The 16,068-nt window shown below is 39.6% G+C and overlaps 1 protein-coding gene across 7 annotated transcripts in view; it reads left to right on the top strand.

Annotated features, from left to right (window-relative positions):
* The window catches only part of PPARGC1A (PPARG coactivator 1 alpha), a 686,617-nt gene that overhangs the window by 587,142 nt on the left and 83,407 nt on the right, over positions 1–16,068 (top strand). For 4 of the 7 annotated variants that reach the window (XM_025385683.1, XM_025385681.1, XM_025385685.1 and 1 more), the window contains one exon: positions 5,611–5,790. In XM_025385683.1, the coding sequence (XP_025241468.1) occupies positions 5,611–5,790 (180 nt within the window). Of the gene's footprint in view, positions 1–447; positions 622–5,610; positions 5,791–6,118; positions 6,223–9,393; positions 9,960–16,068 lie in introns of those variants that run through there. The other 3 variants (XM_025385687.1, XM_025385684.1, XM_025385686.1) reach the window with 3 other exon arrangements.

Genomic DNA, 16,068 nt, shown 5'->3' with positions numbered 1-16,068 from the left:
CTCTTGCTTTAGTCCCAAACTGAGCTTGAGTCCACTTGGAGATCTTAGAATTAAAGAGTTCTCAGGGAATACACCTTTTAGCTAAGAATATAGTGACTCTGTCATGAAACAGGGAGCTTTGCCACTTGCTTGTTTTGGAAGGAAAATAAATTAAAAAAAGATTGCAGGGGATTTTGGTTATTATATGGCCAGGGCTCCGTTTAGAGTCTGTGGCATTCAAAGCTGGCTTTAATCACAGCATGATGCTTGAAGCCTCCAAAAGTCCAAGTGTTTCCTTTCTTTCTTTCTTTCTTTCTTTTTTTTTTTTAAAGCGTTACTTCACTGAGGCAGAGGGCTGCCTTTGAGTGACGTCACGAGTTAGAGCAGCAAGCTGCACAGGGGAAGGGAGGCTGGGTGAGTGACAGCCCAGCCTACTTTTTAATAGCTTTGTCATGTGACTGGGGACTGTAGTAAGACAGGTGCCTTCAGTTCACTCTCAGTAAGGGGCTGGTTGCCTGCATGAGTGTGTGCTCTGTGTCACTGTGGATTGGAGTTGAAAAAGCTTGACTGGCGTCATTCAGGAGCTGGATGGCGTGGGACATGTGCAACCAGGACTCTGAGTCTGTATGGAGTGACATCGAGGTGAGCTGGGGCAGGGCTCGGCGCTGCAGCCAGGACTGACGCTTCCCTCAGATGCTATTATTCCTGTAAGGGGGATGGGCTTGGGCAAAGAGAAGAGCCAGGAAAGTAGTCCAGGCAGGAGCTTTTAGAAGAGAACCTCAATCTTATCTTAACTCCAATAAGTTTGCTATTTTAAGGTGGCTCTGAGATGCCTTGAGCAAATCAAAGCTTAGCTGCTGTCATCAGTATCTGTTGCAGTTAGAAACTCTTTCCATGTGACTTTGGCACTGTTTCTACTCATATGCAATATTTATGCTCTAAGATATTGATATGAATCAGAAGCTGAAGTCTTTCCAGTGGTGTTTAGTGGCCTGGTTGGAAAAATGCCATTTCTATTTATAATAAGACGAAGATAAAAATATTAAAATGGATGTGTTCAAATATAGTCCGTTTTGACTGTAGTCCGGATTTTTTTTCCCCCCCTCTCTCTCTGTTCATCAGACAGAGAACTTACAAAATCCTAAATAATCCTGCTGGGCTATTTTAGATTGCTTTTCCCACAGAACACAAAACAACGATGCTGCTTCCTTTAAAACTCCTATACATGGTTGAAAGATTTGGCCAGCGAATAAAAAGAAATGCCTGGCAGTGCAAGGTTTTGCGTTCGCGTCGGTGGCAGGGAAGCCAATGGTTAAATCTTCCTGTACCACGGAGAGCTGCCTGAAGCCGAGAGAGAATAGAGTTTATGCAGGACTGTGTGTGGAGCTGCTCGCTGCTTGTGTAAAAATAGACAGCAATACATCAATTCCACAGTCTCTGCTGGCTACAATTCATACAGGGGGGAGAATAACGCAAGCAGTTTCCTCGTAATCTCTGGAGTCTAGTGGGGGGACGGAGGACCTCGGCGTGTTTGCATTCAGCACAATGGAATGTTCTCGGAAGGAAAGTTTGGGCAACTTGGGAAACAAGCGAAACTTTCTGTGGACTCTGGTGAGATGGACTCGAATTGAATTGCATGGAGGATCCCAGCTGCTAACAATGAATCTGGCAAAAGACTGCGCGTGTTTCCTCTGGGTAGCTGGGGGCACATAGGGTAAGGGGGAGGATCAAGCCCACACGTGATTTGATTAAATAAGATGTCCATGTGAGGCAGCGATACACATCTAAAGTGAACATAATTTGGCCAAGGCCGTCTGTGAATGCTTTTTTCCTATCTAGCGAGGCATGCCTGGGATTCTTAACTCTTTGCTGGGTTTGCAAATGGTTGGCTCCATTTGCCCTCCCTTGCCTTGGTAGATCGTATTTGTGGATTGTAATTGTTATCTTGTTCTGATTTCTTGGTAAGGTGGAATAGATATGGATCATTCATATGCCCTGTAGCCATTATGAGTCAGGGTTATAAGTGGCTTCAAAGTCCTAATTGTCTTTGAGTAGCCGGAGTGTCCTGTGGGTGGTTGTCCGGCTGGCACTGTGGGTCTCAGCTGCTGTAGTTTCATTTTTCCATCATGTATTATTCTTGATGCTGTTAGGACTTGATTGAGGAACTACAGCATGTGGAAATAAGGAAGATTTATTTTAATCACTGGAATTCCTGCAGTCATTTTCAAATCAGCATCAGAAGCATTTAAAACTGTGGCCTTTAAATTTTTTTCTTAAGGAGGAAAGGTCTTGGCTACTTGTCCAGCCATGGATGGAGTCGCCAGTCGGCTGAGATTGGCCAGTCACTTCTCTGTTACACTATAGGCAGCTAGATGCTAGAAGCTTTGCCTACATGGCAGCGGCTCTGGGAATCACCTTCGCCTGTCTAAAATATTACGAGCAGCAGGTAGCGTAGGCAGTTTTCATTTTTTGAATCATTAATGTTTGCTGTCATCCTAAAACGTATTATGCCCTTTTGCACATAATGACAGGGTAGTACATTGGTTAATAAAGGCCTATATCACTATAGCTACTTGGAGTGCCCCGTGTTTCACAGTTTAATGAAGGTGATGTACAATAAGGTTACTAAGATTGATAGAGACAATTCAAATGACATACACCCTACTAAGTCTGTCATTCTTTACTGCCCCTCTCTCCACCCCTTTGCCCTATCTTGACTAATTTTTTTAAGGACCAAGTTTCTTTTTTCATTAATATAATTAATGTGACCAAATCCACTCCTTCTTCTCTCTCTCTTTAAAATTTACCATCAATGGCACACAAAACCTCCAAAAGGTTAATGGAGAATTATACTTAATTATAATGATTCATTATCATCAATGCAGTTAAGCTAATTTATTGTCTGCTCCTTTACTAAGAGAAAAGTCTGTTGGGGTGAAATAACAGACAATAATTAGCCTTTTGTGTTTAGTGACTGCTTTATCCTCTTAAATCTTGTTATAAAATTGAGGCTACAGTTGTGAAATAGCTGTCATAGTTGCAAAGAGGCAGTAGAATGTGTCTGTGTCATTGCAATAAAGCACACCTGTTACAGATGTATAGGGAAACAGTAAATATCAGCATGTCAGATGAGGACAGTTACAGGGCTTGGACTGTTAAGTCTGGCATCGTCCAAAGGCCAAATATAAATTAATAACAGGAACACTTGCTACCACTAATGTGTTTTAGATTAGCAGGATAATGCCACATTCAGAAGCACAGATTTTATTAGCATGTCAACATCGGCAAGAGCACATGCACTTTTCTCAACCATAACGTAAAAGCAAAATGAGAGAGAGAGAGACAGACAGAGAGAGCAAGAGAGAGCAAGTGAGAGGAAGGAAAGGAATATGTAAATGACAAGATAGCACCAATATAACAAATTGACCTGGCCTGTTCCATGGTTTTCAAAAGTTATTTCAAAATACATATTTATGGAAGGTTAAAGGGTTTTGAACAAGTCATGCCAAAGAGGGCAGTTAAAGAGAGGGATAACAAAAAGTTGTCCACAAATCAGTATGCCACTTTAGCCTTCCAAAACATGGTTGGTTCCTAAGTTTCACAACAGGAACTTAAGCCGTATGTGGAAAGCCTATATTTTCTTGACTATTTTTAATTTTGTGTTCCTATCTTTGTTGTTCATGTTTTTTAAAAGACTATGCCCCATAACATCCTAGTGTATCTAGCACCATTGAAAAAGTTCTCCCCCTATCTCTGAATTGGTGACATTGAGGAAAAGTTAAGATAGTGTGTTTGGGCTTGGAGGATCAGCTGTATGGGCAAGAATGGAGTCTGGAAAGTGTTATACCCACAACCAAATACGAGCATTATGCCAGAATGAGATCTCTTCAGCCCAGCCTCCACTTACTTATATGCCTTGTCAAGTATACTGAGCTGTAAGTTTGGGCTAACTCAGATAATAAAAGGAAAGACCAATAAAATGATAAGGAAAGAGTTTTGATGGCGAGGACGGCCCTTTCTTTGCATTCCTTTGTGCCTGCTGCCAGGGATCTCACTGGGGCCCAGTGGTCTTAGAAAAGGATGGCCATGATTTTCAGTCTCCCCCCATCCTCCCCTTACCAACTGCTGACTCCATTACCCGGTACTTACTTCTCAGCATGTTGCTTTTGATCACGCTGCTGCATATGACCTGTGTAATGTGGCCTGCTAGGAATCCCTGCCAGGGATAACAGGGGTGCTTGAGAAAGAAAATCTGCATAAAACTTACTTCATTCAAAATGTAAATGTCAAGGTGCATCTTTCATTTTATGCCTAACTGCTGCCTGGATGTGAACAATTCCACAGCATCTCTCCCCACTTTGGAAGGCAGGGCCACGAGGGTGCTGCGTCAGTGTGTGCCTCCTGATTGAGACGCCACTACTCACAGGTGGATAGAGTTCTTACTGTTCTGGCAATGCCAGACCCCTGTGATAGGAGTTCCTGCAGTGTTCTTTACTGTCTGCGGACTGACGTTAGCAGTTAGGTAGCCAATTCAAGTTTAGGAGACCACCTTATTGGTAAGGGGAGTCCACCTGCCTCCAAAAGCCCCATGGTAAAACAGTTGAAAAGACTGTCTAGTTCATGTAAGGGGATGAAATACTTTGACAATCTAAAATAATCTTGGTGACAAGCAGCCCAGCCATGGTAGAAGATATTTTAAGCCTCTCAACATATAGAAATTATTTTGAAACTCTAAACAGAAATAGTTATTTTGAATTCACGTAAAGCACAGTGTAGATATGCATAAATAATGAACAACATACACTGATGGTATGCTCTTGTGAGTTTTCTTTTCCGGGTACTAGGTGATGCCAACCATACACACACACATACACACGCACGCACACACACACACACACGCACCCCTTGCAAGTTACATACAAAAGCCATATAGAAAAAAAATTATGATTTTTGTCCTTTATCTTAAGGAACTTGCTTTTGCCTTTAAGAATGAAGTCCAGAAAGTCATGAAGAGTCAAATAAGAGTAAATGATTTAAATAAAAACAATTCAGGAGAATCACAGATGAGTCAAAGGACTTTGCATCATTAGTTGCTAAATGAATTATATGGATTATAATGCTTAAAAGGAGTGTAAATGGAGACAATTTTTCCTTGTGTAGTTCCTTTGTTCTTTTTCCATTTAGCAATAGTTTATTGAGTGTCTATTATGTGTGATCAACTTTCCAAGGTAAAATCAAGTTTGTCTTATGGTTAACCATAAGACAGTTTAAAACTTTGGAAGCAGTAACTATCAAACAGGTACCAAGGATTTTGTACAAAGAGGTACAAAAATTTCTAGTTGATTTCTAACTGGAAGAATCAGAGAAAGCTTCATGGAGCATGGTATTTACCATGTATTTGGAGGTAGAATTTTGGATGGAATAAAGCAGGAAAATTATCCTTCAGGAGCTAAGTGAGTAAAGATTTTAGGTGTTTTTCCTGGTGACTCTAGTGCCAGAAACTAGCTTTGGTAATGTCGTTGAATTAACTAGGCTTAATTCCTATCACATGCTATTGCAGTTTAATAAATTCCTGTGGTTAATGGAAGCTTTTTAAAAATTTTTTTATTTTTATTTTTCTGCCTCCTGCAGTGTGCTGCTCTGGTTGGTGAAGACCAGCCTCTTTGTCCAGATCTTCCCGAACTTGATCTTTCTGAACTAGATGTGAACGACTTGGATACAGACAGCTTTTTGGGTGGACTCAAGTGGTGCAGTGACCAATCAGAAATAATATCCAATCAGTACAACAATGAGCCTTCAAACATATTTGAGGTAAGGACATCCTTTGGAAAAATTAATTTTTCATTGACTTTGGCTTGGGCGAGACTAACATGGTAACAGGCCTGAACATATAATGGGTCCTTACTTTGCTATCATCAAAAGACTTTTCATCACAGTTACATACTTTCTAATTGATGGAAAAACAGTGTTTGGAAAACAAATGGTTTATTTTTATTTGTATTTTTTTAAAGATTGAAGGGACTAAGAATCAACAACTGTGAGTGAGTTAAACTATGTTGAAATACTAAAGGGTTGTGAAACATTAGTGACAAAGAAGAACAAAAGTCTAAACCTGTTTATTCCTGTCTATTTCCCACAGAAAGAATAAGCAATAAATGGTACCTCATATACATTAATAAATAAGAAGGCCTTTCTTTTTAACCAAGGGGGTAGATGTCTACCTTTATTTGCTTTACTAATTAGGTGAGCTCTTTTGATTATTATTATTAATCATATTTTTGGTTCATATCTCTAATTTCTTTATATAATGGGAATTTCTAAACCTAACTAATCTACTGTATACTTATAAATCAGTCAAAATTCATTTACTTTTCAGTAGCGAGAATTACCTCCGTGACTCCGGACTCTTATTATAAGCCTACCCTATAATAAAGAATGTTAATCTATTCCTATTAAAGTGTTACTTTGAGAAAAGAAATTCTTTCCCACAAGATCAGTACTCATTTACTTGAAAATACATGACTTTTTATAGGAACAAACATTTAGTGAGTACTCTGGCAAGTGAATTAAATGAAGATTGACAAATCCACTGGTTTTCTTTATCACAACTGCCAGTGCCATCATCATCATCATTATCTAATGTTTTCTGAGCACCTAGTATGTGCTGGACTTTTCTTATTCACCCGCAAAGACATTTCTTATACTGCCGTGTTATTTGGTTGAAATCCGAGTCTTAAGAAAGCCAAGTTTAAAATATTAATTGAGTTTTTCTGGAACCCAGCATGCAATACATGCTGAATAAATGCTTGTTGAATCATGAGTGAATGATGAATATATTAATGTTGATAACAATAATAGTAATGACAATAATGGCCAACATTTTGGTATACTCATGCTTAATGTATGTCATCTCACGTATCCTTGAAAACAACCTATTGTTAGGTCCTATTATTATCATTCCTGTTTTACATATGCAGACACTGAAATTCAGAGAGGTTATTTGATTTTCCCCAAATCACACAGCTGACAATAAAGACCTGGGATTTGAACCCCAAATTTATCGGACTTCAAAGTTTATATCCTTGATTAAAAATAGAGAACCCATGAATTTGGGTGACAGCCATCCTTTACAAAGGCATATCAAGCTGCTTCTTTGCTCAATATATTTAAAAATAGAACAGAATCTTTCCTTTCAGTGTTGGTTGGCATGGAGGTACAGTTAGCTAGTGAGCTGAGACGGCTGTAGGTTCTGCCGACGGTTGAGATTTTGTAATACCTCTGGGGATTAAGTGGGTTTTAGAAGAATGCTTAAGGTAGTAGAGTTTGGACTGGGGAGACAGAACAAGGTGGAGGAAACACTGAAGGTTGTGGTTAGTTCTACTTTCCCAGGCTTCTCAGCCGGGTCTTAGAAAGTTCATGTGAGGACTTGGCCAGTTAGAACTGGTAAATTGAACATTCCTCACTCAGTACACTTGTCAGGTTACAGGCCCATTCTAAGTCATGCTGCATTAAATAAACAGTGCTTTAAAAAATGTCCATCTCCATAGACCTCTTATCTAAAAATCAGCTATTCCATATCAGATGAATGCCATGCATTTTGTAGAGGCTAGAGAATAACTTAGAGGTAGGGGGCGATGGCATAGGAGTCAATGCCTCTCTGGTGGGCTACTTTAAAAAAAATACAACGTTCTCCATAACCTTTATGTCCCTGTATTTCGTGTTGTGGTATTTGTGAGAGATACTTCACATTTATACCTTCAGGAGTCTTGGTTCAGCATATAGTTAATTATCTACATATAGGTGCTTAACATATGCCATACCACCCTTTTTGTCTCCCTGTATCATATTCTACGCTCATACAATTATTTTCAGCACTCTAAAACAGAAGGTTCATGTAATTTAGTCTCTCATCAGGTCATTTTAAACCAATGATTCTCAACCAAAGGCAATTTTGGTCCCCACCCCACACCCCAATTCAGGGGACATTTGACAATGTCTGGGGGCATGTTTGGTTGTTACCACTGGGGACAAGGGGATGCTACGAGCGTTTACTGAGTAGAGACTAGAGTCAAGGGATGCTACTAAACATCCTACAGCATGTAGGACAGCTCCCACCACAAAAAATGATTCAGCCTCCAATGAAAAAAGCACTGAGGTTGAAAAACCGTGCTTTTAAATAAAGTCACAAACTTCCCCTTTATAAATTACTAATGATTAATTGGTCAGATTTCTGAAAGAAGACATAGTAAGGTACTGGATATAAAGAATGAGAAGTCATATAATGGTATTGGGATGCCTGGGGCTCCAGGACTAATATGTCAGGTATTCTCTTAGTGTCAGAGGGCAAAAGTGACTGTTTAGGTAAGTTCCCATAACAGTGTTCTCTGATGTCATAAAGCCCATTCTTTATCTAGGCAAAGGGTAAGGTCATATGTGGCAACGCCGTTACCAACAGCAGCAGCTTCAGGAGCATTTGCCTGGCGTGAGGACGCCTCCACTCTTTGCCCTCTAGTGTTAGACTCAGGCATCTTTTCTATACTGCGAAAGGAAAGTGTGTTTTGAGCAGAGGTGACATTCTAAAATTGGGTCTTCCCTGTGAAGAAGATTCGTATGAAACCAGATAACTCTTTCATGGCCGCAGGTTTGTGTTGCTTCTACCCAAGCAGCATTTCAGGGAAGTGCCTTCCCAAGGCCAGCCACTCACAGTGGACTTTTCACCTGCACTCACCTTCTTTCAATTTGCAAAGTCCTGCCTCATCACATTTGAGAAGGCCTTGTACTTGAGCAAGTTAAACAGTCACGGGCTCTGCTGTCTCTGATCTCACAATAACAAGCATTATCTACTTTGGATTCCCAGAATAAAATCAGGCACTGAGTAGTTAAATGCTTTTCCCTGACTCAAGTAGCACGTCAATGACACCACTGGAAACTGGCCGTCGGCTCTCTGAATTCTCATCATAGCAGAAAGTGGGATTTAGGGCTATATAATAGAGTGGCAGAATCTTAAAATGCTGAGAGTATAGTCCCAGCTACTCGGGAGGCTGAGGCAGGAGAATGGCGTAAACCCGGGAGGTGGAGCTTGCAGTGAGCTGAGATCCGGCCACTGCACTCCAGCCTGGGCGACAGAGCGAGACTCCGTCAAAAAAAAAAAAAAGTTGAGAGTAAATTACGTATCTCTTCTTTTTGTTTCTTCCGTATGTTTGAATCTAAGTTTAGTTTTTATTTAACATCACAAAATAATGTTAAAGAATGAAGCTGAACGTCACAATTTGAGAAAGATAATTCCGGGTGGTAGCAGAGAGGGTAGCAACATGCAGTGGCATATGTTGGTTGAGTAACTGGACACACAAACAATGATCTCTGCTTACGCAACCTGTGTTTGGATGTGTAAATGCAGGGGACCAGGTACGATTCAGAAGCCACTTTAAAAAACAAGGCAAAAGGCTTAGAGGTAACAGCCTCCAGTGAATCTGATCCATGTGTAAGGAAAACAGGATGCGTCCCTGGACCGGCTGGTAGCAAGATTTATGTTTCAGAATATTGCAACATAACTTCCTTCCGTCTGTTGTTGCCTTTGTGCATTGTTTGAAGGAGGAGAATAAAGGACTACTTTTACAGCACAGCAGTGTGTAAAGATGGATGGCATGGGGTTAGTTTAAATAGCATATTGGCCTTTCTGGGTCACTGTGGGCAACCTTGTCCCTGGTTTATTTTAATACCTGCTTTAATGCCTCTGTGATACAACTGAATGGGCATCTTTCATTCATTCGTCTTTACTTCTGAATGAAGCTACTTGGGGTTCGTTAGAACGATGGCAAGTGAGAATGCAGTCGTCTCTAGGTCATTACTTGTAATACATTGTGAGGTCTGCCTTTGCTGATGGGGAGAGAAGGACTCTCACAGCTGTAGCCAGCATTCATGTTTGGTGGTTGCTGGAACTCTCAGGAAGCTTGAAACTGTGAACTTTGTAGCAGAAAAGGGTGAGTGGTGGTTTTGTATTTGTGTGTAAGTTATCCTGTTATATGCCACAAGGAAATGAATGTGGAAGTTTTCAAGACTACTTGATTATTCTAATGGAAATATAGATACTTTACATTTCTTCATTTGGCTTCACTTATATTCTAAATTTTGCAAAAATTGACATATATTATGTACCTATCAAAAAGTTAAAAATAACAAATATCAGCAGTTCAACAGACCATTGAGCATTTGGGGAGCAGGGAATCTGCCTGTCTTGTTCACCGACATTTTTCTAGATATTTTCTTAGAAAATGGCAGAAAGTAAGAACTCAATAAATACTTGTAGCATAATGAATGAGTCAATCTTCATGTGTTTATTGATGGAATGAACTATGTTAGGTAATATGAAGATTATATACAAAGCACAAAAGAAGGCCTGTGTCCTAAAGTACTTTAAATCTAGTTTGGGAGGCAAAATGAACAAATGTAAAACAATTAAGAAATCATGCAAGACTGTGTATACAAATATACAAGTATATGCATGTGTTTTTATTTCTTAGCAACTGGAAAACAATGTAAGACTGTATATTCATGTATATGTATAATATGTATATGCACCTACATAGGATTTTATATATATTTGCAATTTGCAAACATTGCAAGCTCGTATATGCATATATGCATGCATATATATGTGTGTGTATGTAAGTGTATTTCTAGCTGAGGAGATAAACAGCAAGAATAAATTCACAAAGCCTTGTAAGAGAAGAAGAGCAAAGCGTTTTCATAGAGGGGATGTGGAGGTGAGGAGCTTGGTTTACTCAAAGTAAAATACATATTAATGGGAACACAGCAGTAGTGGGAGTAAGTTTGGATGTAAGGTAGGTACAAAATTCCGGTGGGTAGTGAGAACCCAGTGGGAAATCTTTAGAGTCTGTTTAGAAAGTAGGATGTCATTGAAGATTTTTAGTAGATCAACATAATGGAGGTGGTATTTAAGAGTGATAATGCTGACAGTCGTAAGAGGTGTAGGCAAGTAGGAAATAAGGAAAATCAGACAGCAGGCCCTGCTGCATTCCAAACCCAATGTGATACAGGTACAGGGAAGGGACAAGGTGATAGCAGAGGGGGTGGCATTCAGGGAACAGATTCAAAGTACCTTGAAGGAAAATTCCATCAGCCCTGATAACTCTGAGTTAGGATAGAGAGAGAGGTGGTAAGGAATGCTAAACTCAAAGATATTCCAAAGAGAAGCAGAACCTCATGGATATCGTTCCTGGTTAAGTTTCTGCTCACCTTTAGGAGCTGAAGTACTTTCTTAGATTCGTGAGTCATTTTACAAAGGGGCTCTCTATCTTTCCACTGCCTCAGGGACAGAACATATTTAACCCAATCCGCAAATTTACGTGGTGTCTGCTTTTTTTCACTTGTCTCCTTGGAGGAAATTCTGCAGCCTTCCATGGTAATGAATTCCTGCTTCTGACTGTGCCTGTGGTCAGACAGACTTTTCTATGAATGGCAAACCTCTTGGAATTTTAACAAAACAAATAGACAAGAAAAAAAGAATGCACGTATACACAACCCCACCTTAATTGAATCATTGGAAGAATAAATTCTTTTTTGTTATGTGGGAGGACTGAATTAATTTACAATAATCACTTTTATAAGATTTCTGGAATTTCCAATTTGCAATCAATAAATGTTTGTCATTTAAATTAAATTTACGGCCCACAGCCGGATTTTTGCCACACTTGGTAATGACACTTACAGAGAACATAGACTTCAAGTAAGAAAATAATAGCCATTTAAGTGGAGAGATAATTGGCTGTAACATAAGAACACTGAAGAATGTTGAAACTCATGGAGACTTATGGAGTATTTTAAAAATTTATGTTGTACTTATCTTTGCATTTGTAGTCTACCACAAAATTCCAAATTCTGGGTATAAATCAGTTAGATGTTCATCTTGGAGAGTCACAAATCAGGAAGCAACAATCTGACCCAGCCTGTGTGCTGCTTTATTTTCAGCCTCTCCTGTCGGCTATCTTGCAGGGAGACTAAATAGTGCTGTTTGTTTGTGTGTGTGTGTGTGTGTGTGTGTGTTCATCTACACACCTCATTTAAGCACTGTTGTTTGAGACTTCTCGGCTTGATAACATCTGGCTTATCTTGGGAACATCTGGTTTATCACCCTATTTCCTCCCTGCCATTATGCTGACCACTGGAAAAATATGGCTCAGGAGTTCTGACCCACAGGGCTCTGTCTCCTGGCATCAACCCCTGCTAATAAATAGCAACTCACAGGATGCAGGTTACATGACCATCTTTCACTGGCACTAACTTTCCTGCTGGTGGCTTTTGTTAATGGAAGGTGTGGCTAGGAGAGATGAGATTGGCTGCTGTTTTTTTTTTTTGTTTTTTTTTTTGTTTTTTTTTTTGTTTTTAATGGAAGTGGATTTGATTCTTAGCCATTTGCAGTTTGCAAAGTGAGAATGTGTATGTTTCATTAGGCATGATGATTTTAGAAAGTGCTATTTTGTATTTTGGGATGGTAGAAACCAATGATTTCATGTCAGATACTCTAGGCACTCCAGAAAGTAAACTGGGACATTTTATGGACTTATTGTAGGTTTTTCCAACCTCCTGGAGACTCAACTGGTTCATCAAAGTTACTCTGCGTGGATATCTTTGGGGCCAAAATAGTGGAGACCCAAATTCACAAGGAGGAAATCTTGGAGCAGAATCAGGAAAAAGTGGCTCATTATTTCTTAGATTTACTTCAAAGATAATAGTGTAGGTGAAAGTAATCACAAGGTTCAGGGTGCTGCATTGGACAAACTATTTGTATAGTAACCGTGTGTCTGTGTAGAGACCTTATACACATGCTGTGTTTATTTGTCCATGTACCACTATCACTACGCCAGGTCCTAGAAGCACAGCCCAGCAGATGACTCACCTCTGGATGAAATCAACACACAAAGCAGATAAAAAACTGAACATTAAAGACCACATTGTTAAAAGAGAGAGCCAAATTGTTCCTCCACCATTCCCTATCCCAGACTTCACATCTAACAAGGTTAATTTGTCCCTATAATTATGTGCCTATTCTTTGAGTAATGAAAAATTTTATTGTGGGTTTTATAAAATGAATTGCGTGTGATGTAAAACAATTTCGGTAAGAGCCACTTTTTTTTTTCTTCTTAATCTCTCAGGTTCCTTTTAACTTTTTTTTGGACAGAGTCTCGCTCTGTCACCCAGGCTGGAGTGCAGTGGCGCAATCTCGGCTCACTGCAAGCGCCACCTCCTGGGTTCATGCCATTCTTCTGCCTCAGCCTCCCAAGTAGCTGGGACTACGGGTGTCTGCCACCACACCCAGCTAATTTTTTGTATTTTTAGTAGAGACAGGGTTTCACTGTGTTTAGCCAGGATGGTCTCGATCTCCTGACCTCATGATTCACCCATCTTGGCCTCCCAAAGTGCTGGGATTACAGGCGTGAGCCACTGCGCCCAGCCTCCTTTTAACTTTTAAGACTGTGTGCTCTGAGGTATGTTTAAAAGCAAGGCAGGATCCTATGCTTTAGTGTAGCTAGAATGAGAGCAGGGAAACGGGGAGAGAGATCCACAATGAAATACATACTCTTATTCTTGGCAATGGCAGAGTTGTTTGAAGCTAAATGACTTCTTACCCATTAAGCCATTTGTCCCAAAGTGATGATAGAAGATACTTTTGTGCCTTTTCTTTTCCAGAATGATAGACTGATTTGCACAGTTTCAGATTCTAAACACTAATATTTTGTAGACCTGTCCATCTCCATTACTACTGCAAGTTATTCATTCAAGGTTTGCAGCCAGATGGATTAATGAATTACCAGATCTTGCATAAAATGACTTAGCCTGACTTAAACAACTACTTTTTTTTTTTCCTTTTTTTTTGTGGGGGTGGGGAGCAGTCTTACAATGGGTGTTAATGGGCTGTAGGGAGAGTGAGCCCCCACTGAGTTTTTTTAAACTAGCTTTTTTAAAGCTTCACTGCACTTTTTCATTCTTTTCTGAACTTGTGCTCAGAAGCCGTCAGTTCAAGGAGGAGCAATCAGGCTGGTAGAGCAGAGAGGAGGAAGGAGACTCAGTGGTCAAATCCCTGGTGGCCTATGCCCTTCCCTGTGCCAAATCAGCGTGATTTATCAGAGCCTTCTCTTCAGCGCAGAGTTGAGAGTGAGTTCCAGGGTCCTCCCCACACAATATGCATAGCTGGAGCTCTGAACTTTGAAGGAAAGCCTCAGAGCTATTTGCAAAGTGCTGGTGCTTAGTGAATACTAAATTACATTTAGGAAATAGTCTACTGCTACCAGTTATACTTCATTTTTATTCTTGACACAGACACCTAAATCAGAGAACAGTAACATTTCAGAGATTATGGAAGCAGTTTGGGTATGTTCCAACACTATAATAGGATCAGAATTTTAAGGCCTTTTGTATTATTACCAATAGTCACTTAGTTTCTACTGCAGTGTACTTTGTAGGGAATTACAGCTTTTACTAAAAAGATTAAAATGCTATTATGCAAATGATTGCAGTATGTTATTATGTTTACAAATTAACATCCATGGCTCAACACACAAATTAACTAACTATTCTATCTGTGTTATTAAGGATTTAATAAAGTAACTGTTAATAAAAATGGGTAGCTTGGAACTTTAGTAGAAAACAATTGTGATTTAACGCATGGAACTTGAGCATTGTGTTTAATGTTCTAGGTGATATAATGGTAAAATAAAGTTGAAAAAAGCACATAGAAAAACCAAAACTGTGTGAACAGCAGAGCTGCTTGCCTGAGAGGCTGATGAACGTGAACTAAATAGCTTCAGGCTACCATGTACAGTGGGCAGCATAGCAATAAATCTAAGCAAAGCACGCAAAACATCTTCTATTAATAAATAGTTCATTGAAATGATAATTACCCTCCATTACGTGTTTGATATGTTCCATACACACAGAGAATACTGACATTATTCTAAAATGGATCTCAGAGTAAATTTTGCTGTGGCGAATGGGATTTAGCTGAAGAATATCGCTGGGTGATAAAAGAGGAGAAGGCTGGGTTCAGACTGAGATGGCTTTACAAACAGGCTGCAAATTGCTATTCCTGGCTGTTCATAAGAGATCATAAAAGCAAGGAGATAAGAGCCGCCAAGGTTCCTGAGAAATGAATGTATGTGATTATGTTATCTCGTAGGTTGGATTTACTAGACAGACCGACAACACCTTCACTTTAGCCCAACAGGAAAAGTAGAAAGAGATACAGATTTTGGATAGCAAACTTTGTTAGAATAGGAAATTCCAAAACACTGTAATTCAAATGTTTCCAAAGAGAGCCAGGATTCCAGTCATTGACTTCTGTGCTGGATCTCAAAAAAAAAAGAAAGAGCTAGGGATATGACTTAATATTAAGCAAATAAATGAAAAAGAAACAAAAGCATTACAAGAACATCCTGGAGAACTAATTCTATATTTCAAATATTTTGGACTCATGTTTCTTAATTCTCAAATAAAGATGTTGAAGACTTCTAAGTCCACAAACAATTATCTTTTTAGGTCTCCCTATTGAGGGATACTAACATGAACTTCTTAGTAGGAATTTCTGGATGTACTTAAGAAATGTACAAGCAGGGAAGAGACCACAAAGTTGGTCAAGGTTTGTGCCTTTGCATACAATACAAGCAATTTATTTTGTTCCAAATAGCACCTCTGTGGTTGGGAAACTACTTATGCAAATTTTTGATATCTAGCTTTAGCAAGGTGCCTGGTTCCTTCATTTCCTTCCACATTTGGATAAATTGTGTTATTCTTCACTCTTCCAAATTTGTCCTTGTGGAAGCGAACACTTGCAAGTTGGTTGAAGCTTGCTAAGAGAAAGAAAGGGAGGGGGTAGAGAAGAGGAGGAAAAAACCTGACCAAAAGCAGTTGCTGTGACAGCTTATGATTTGATGGTTTGTGGCCTTGTCCTGTTCTCAGGCACCTGATCAAGAAAGTGGTACAATCCTGTTATGCAGACATTCTGGAAATCTTGCCAACATTCACCTGACATGACCAAGGTTTAAAGTCCTTGCTGTAACTTTACAAAGCGTAGTG

This window comes from Theropithecus gelada, chromosome 5 (assembly GCF_003255815.1).
Source record: "Theropithecus gelada isolate Dixy chromosome 5, Tgel_1.0, whole genome shotgun sequence".
In the NCBI taxonomy this organism is placed as follows: Eukaryota; Metazoa; Chordata; class Mammalia; order Primates; family Cercopithecidae; genus Theropithecus; species Theropithecus gelada.
The sequence above is the reverse complement of the archived record's forward strand: the minus strand, read 5'-3'. Positions and strand labels throughout refer to the sequence as shown.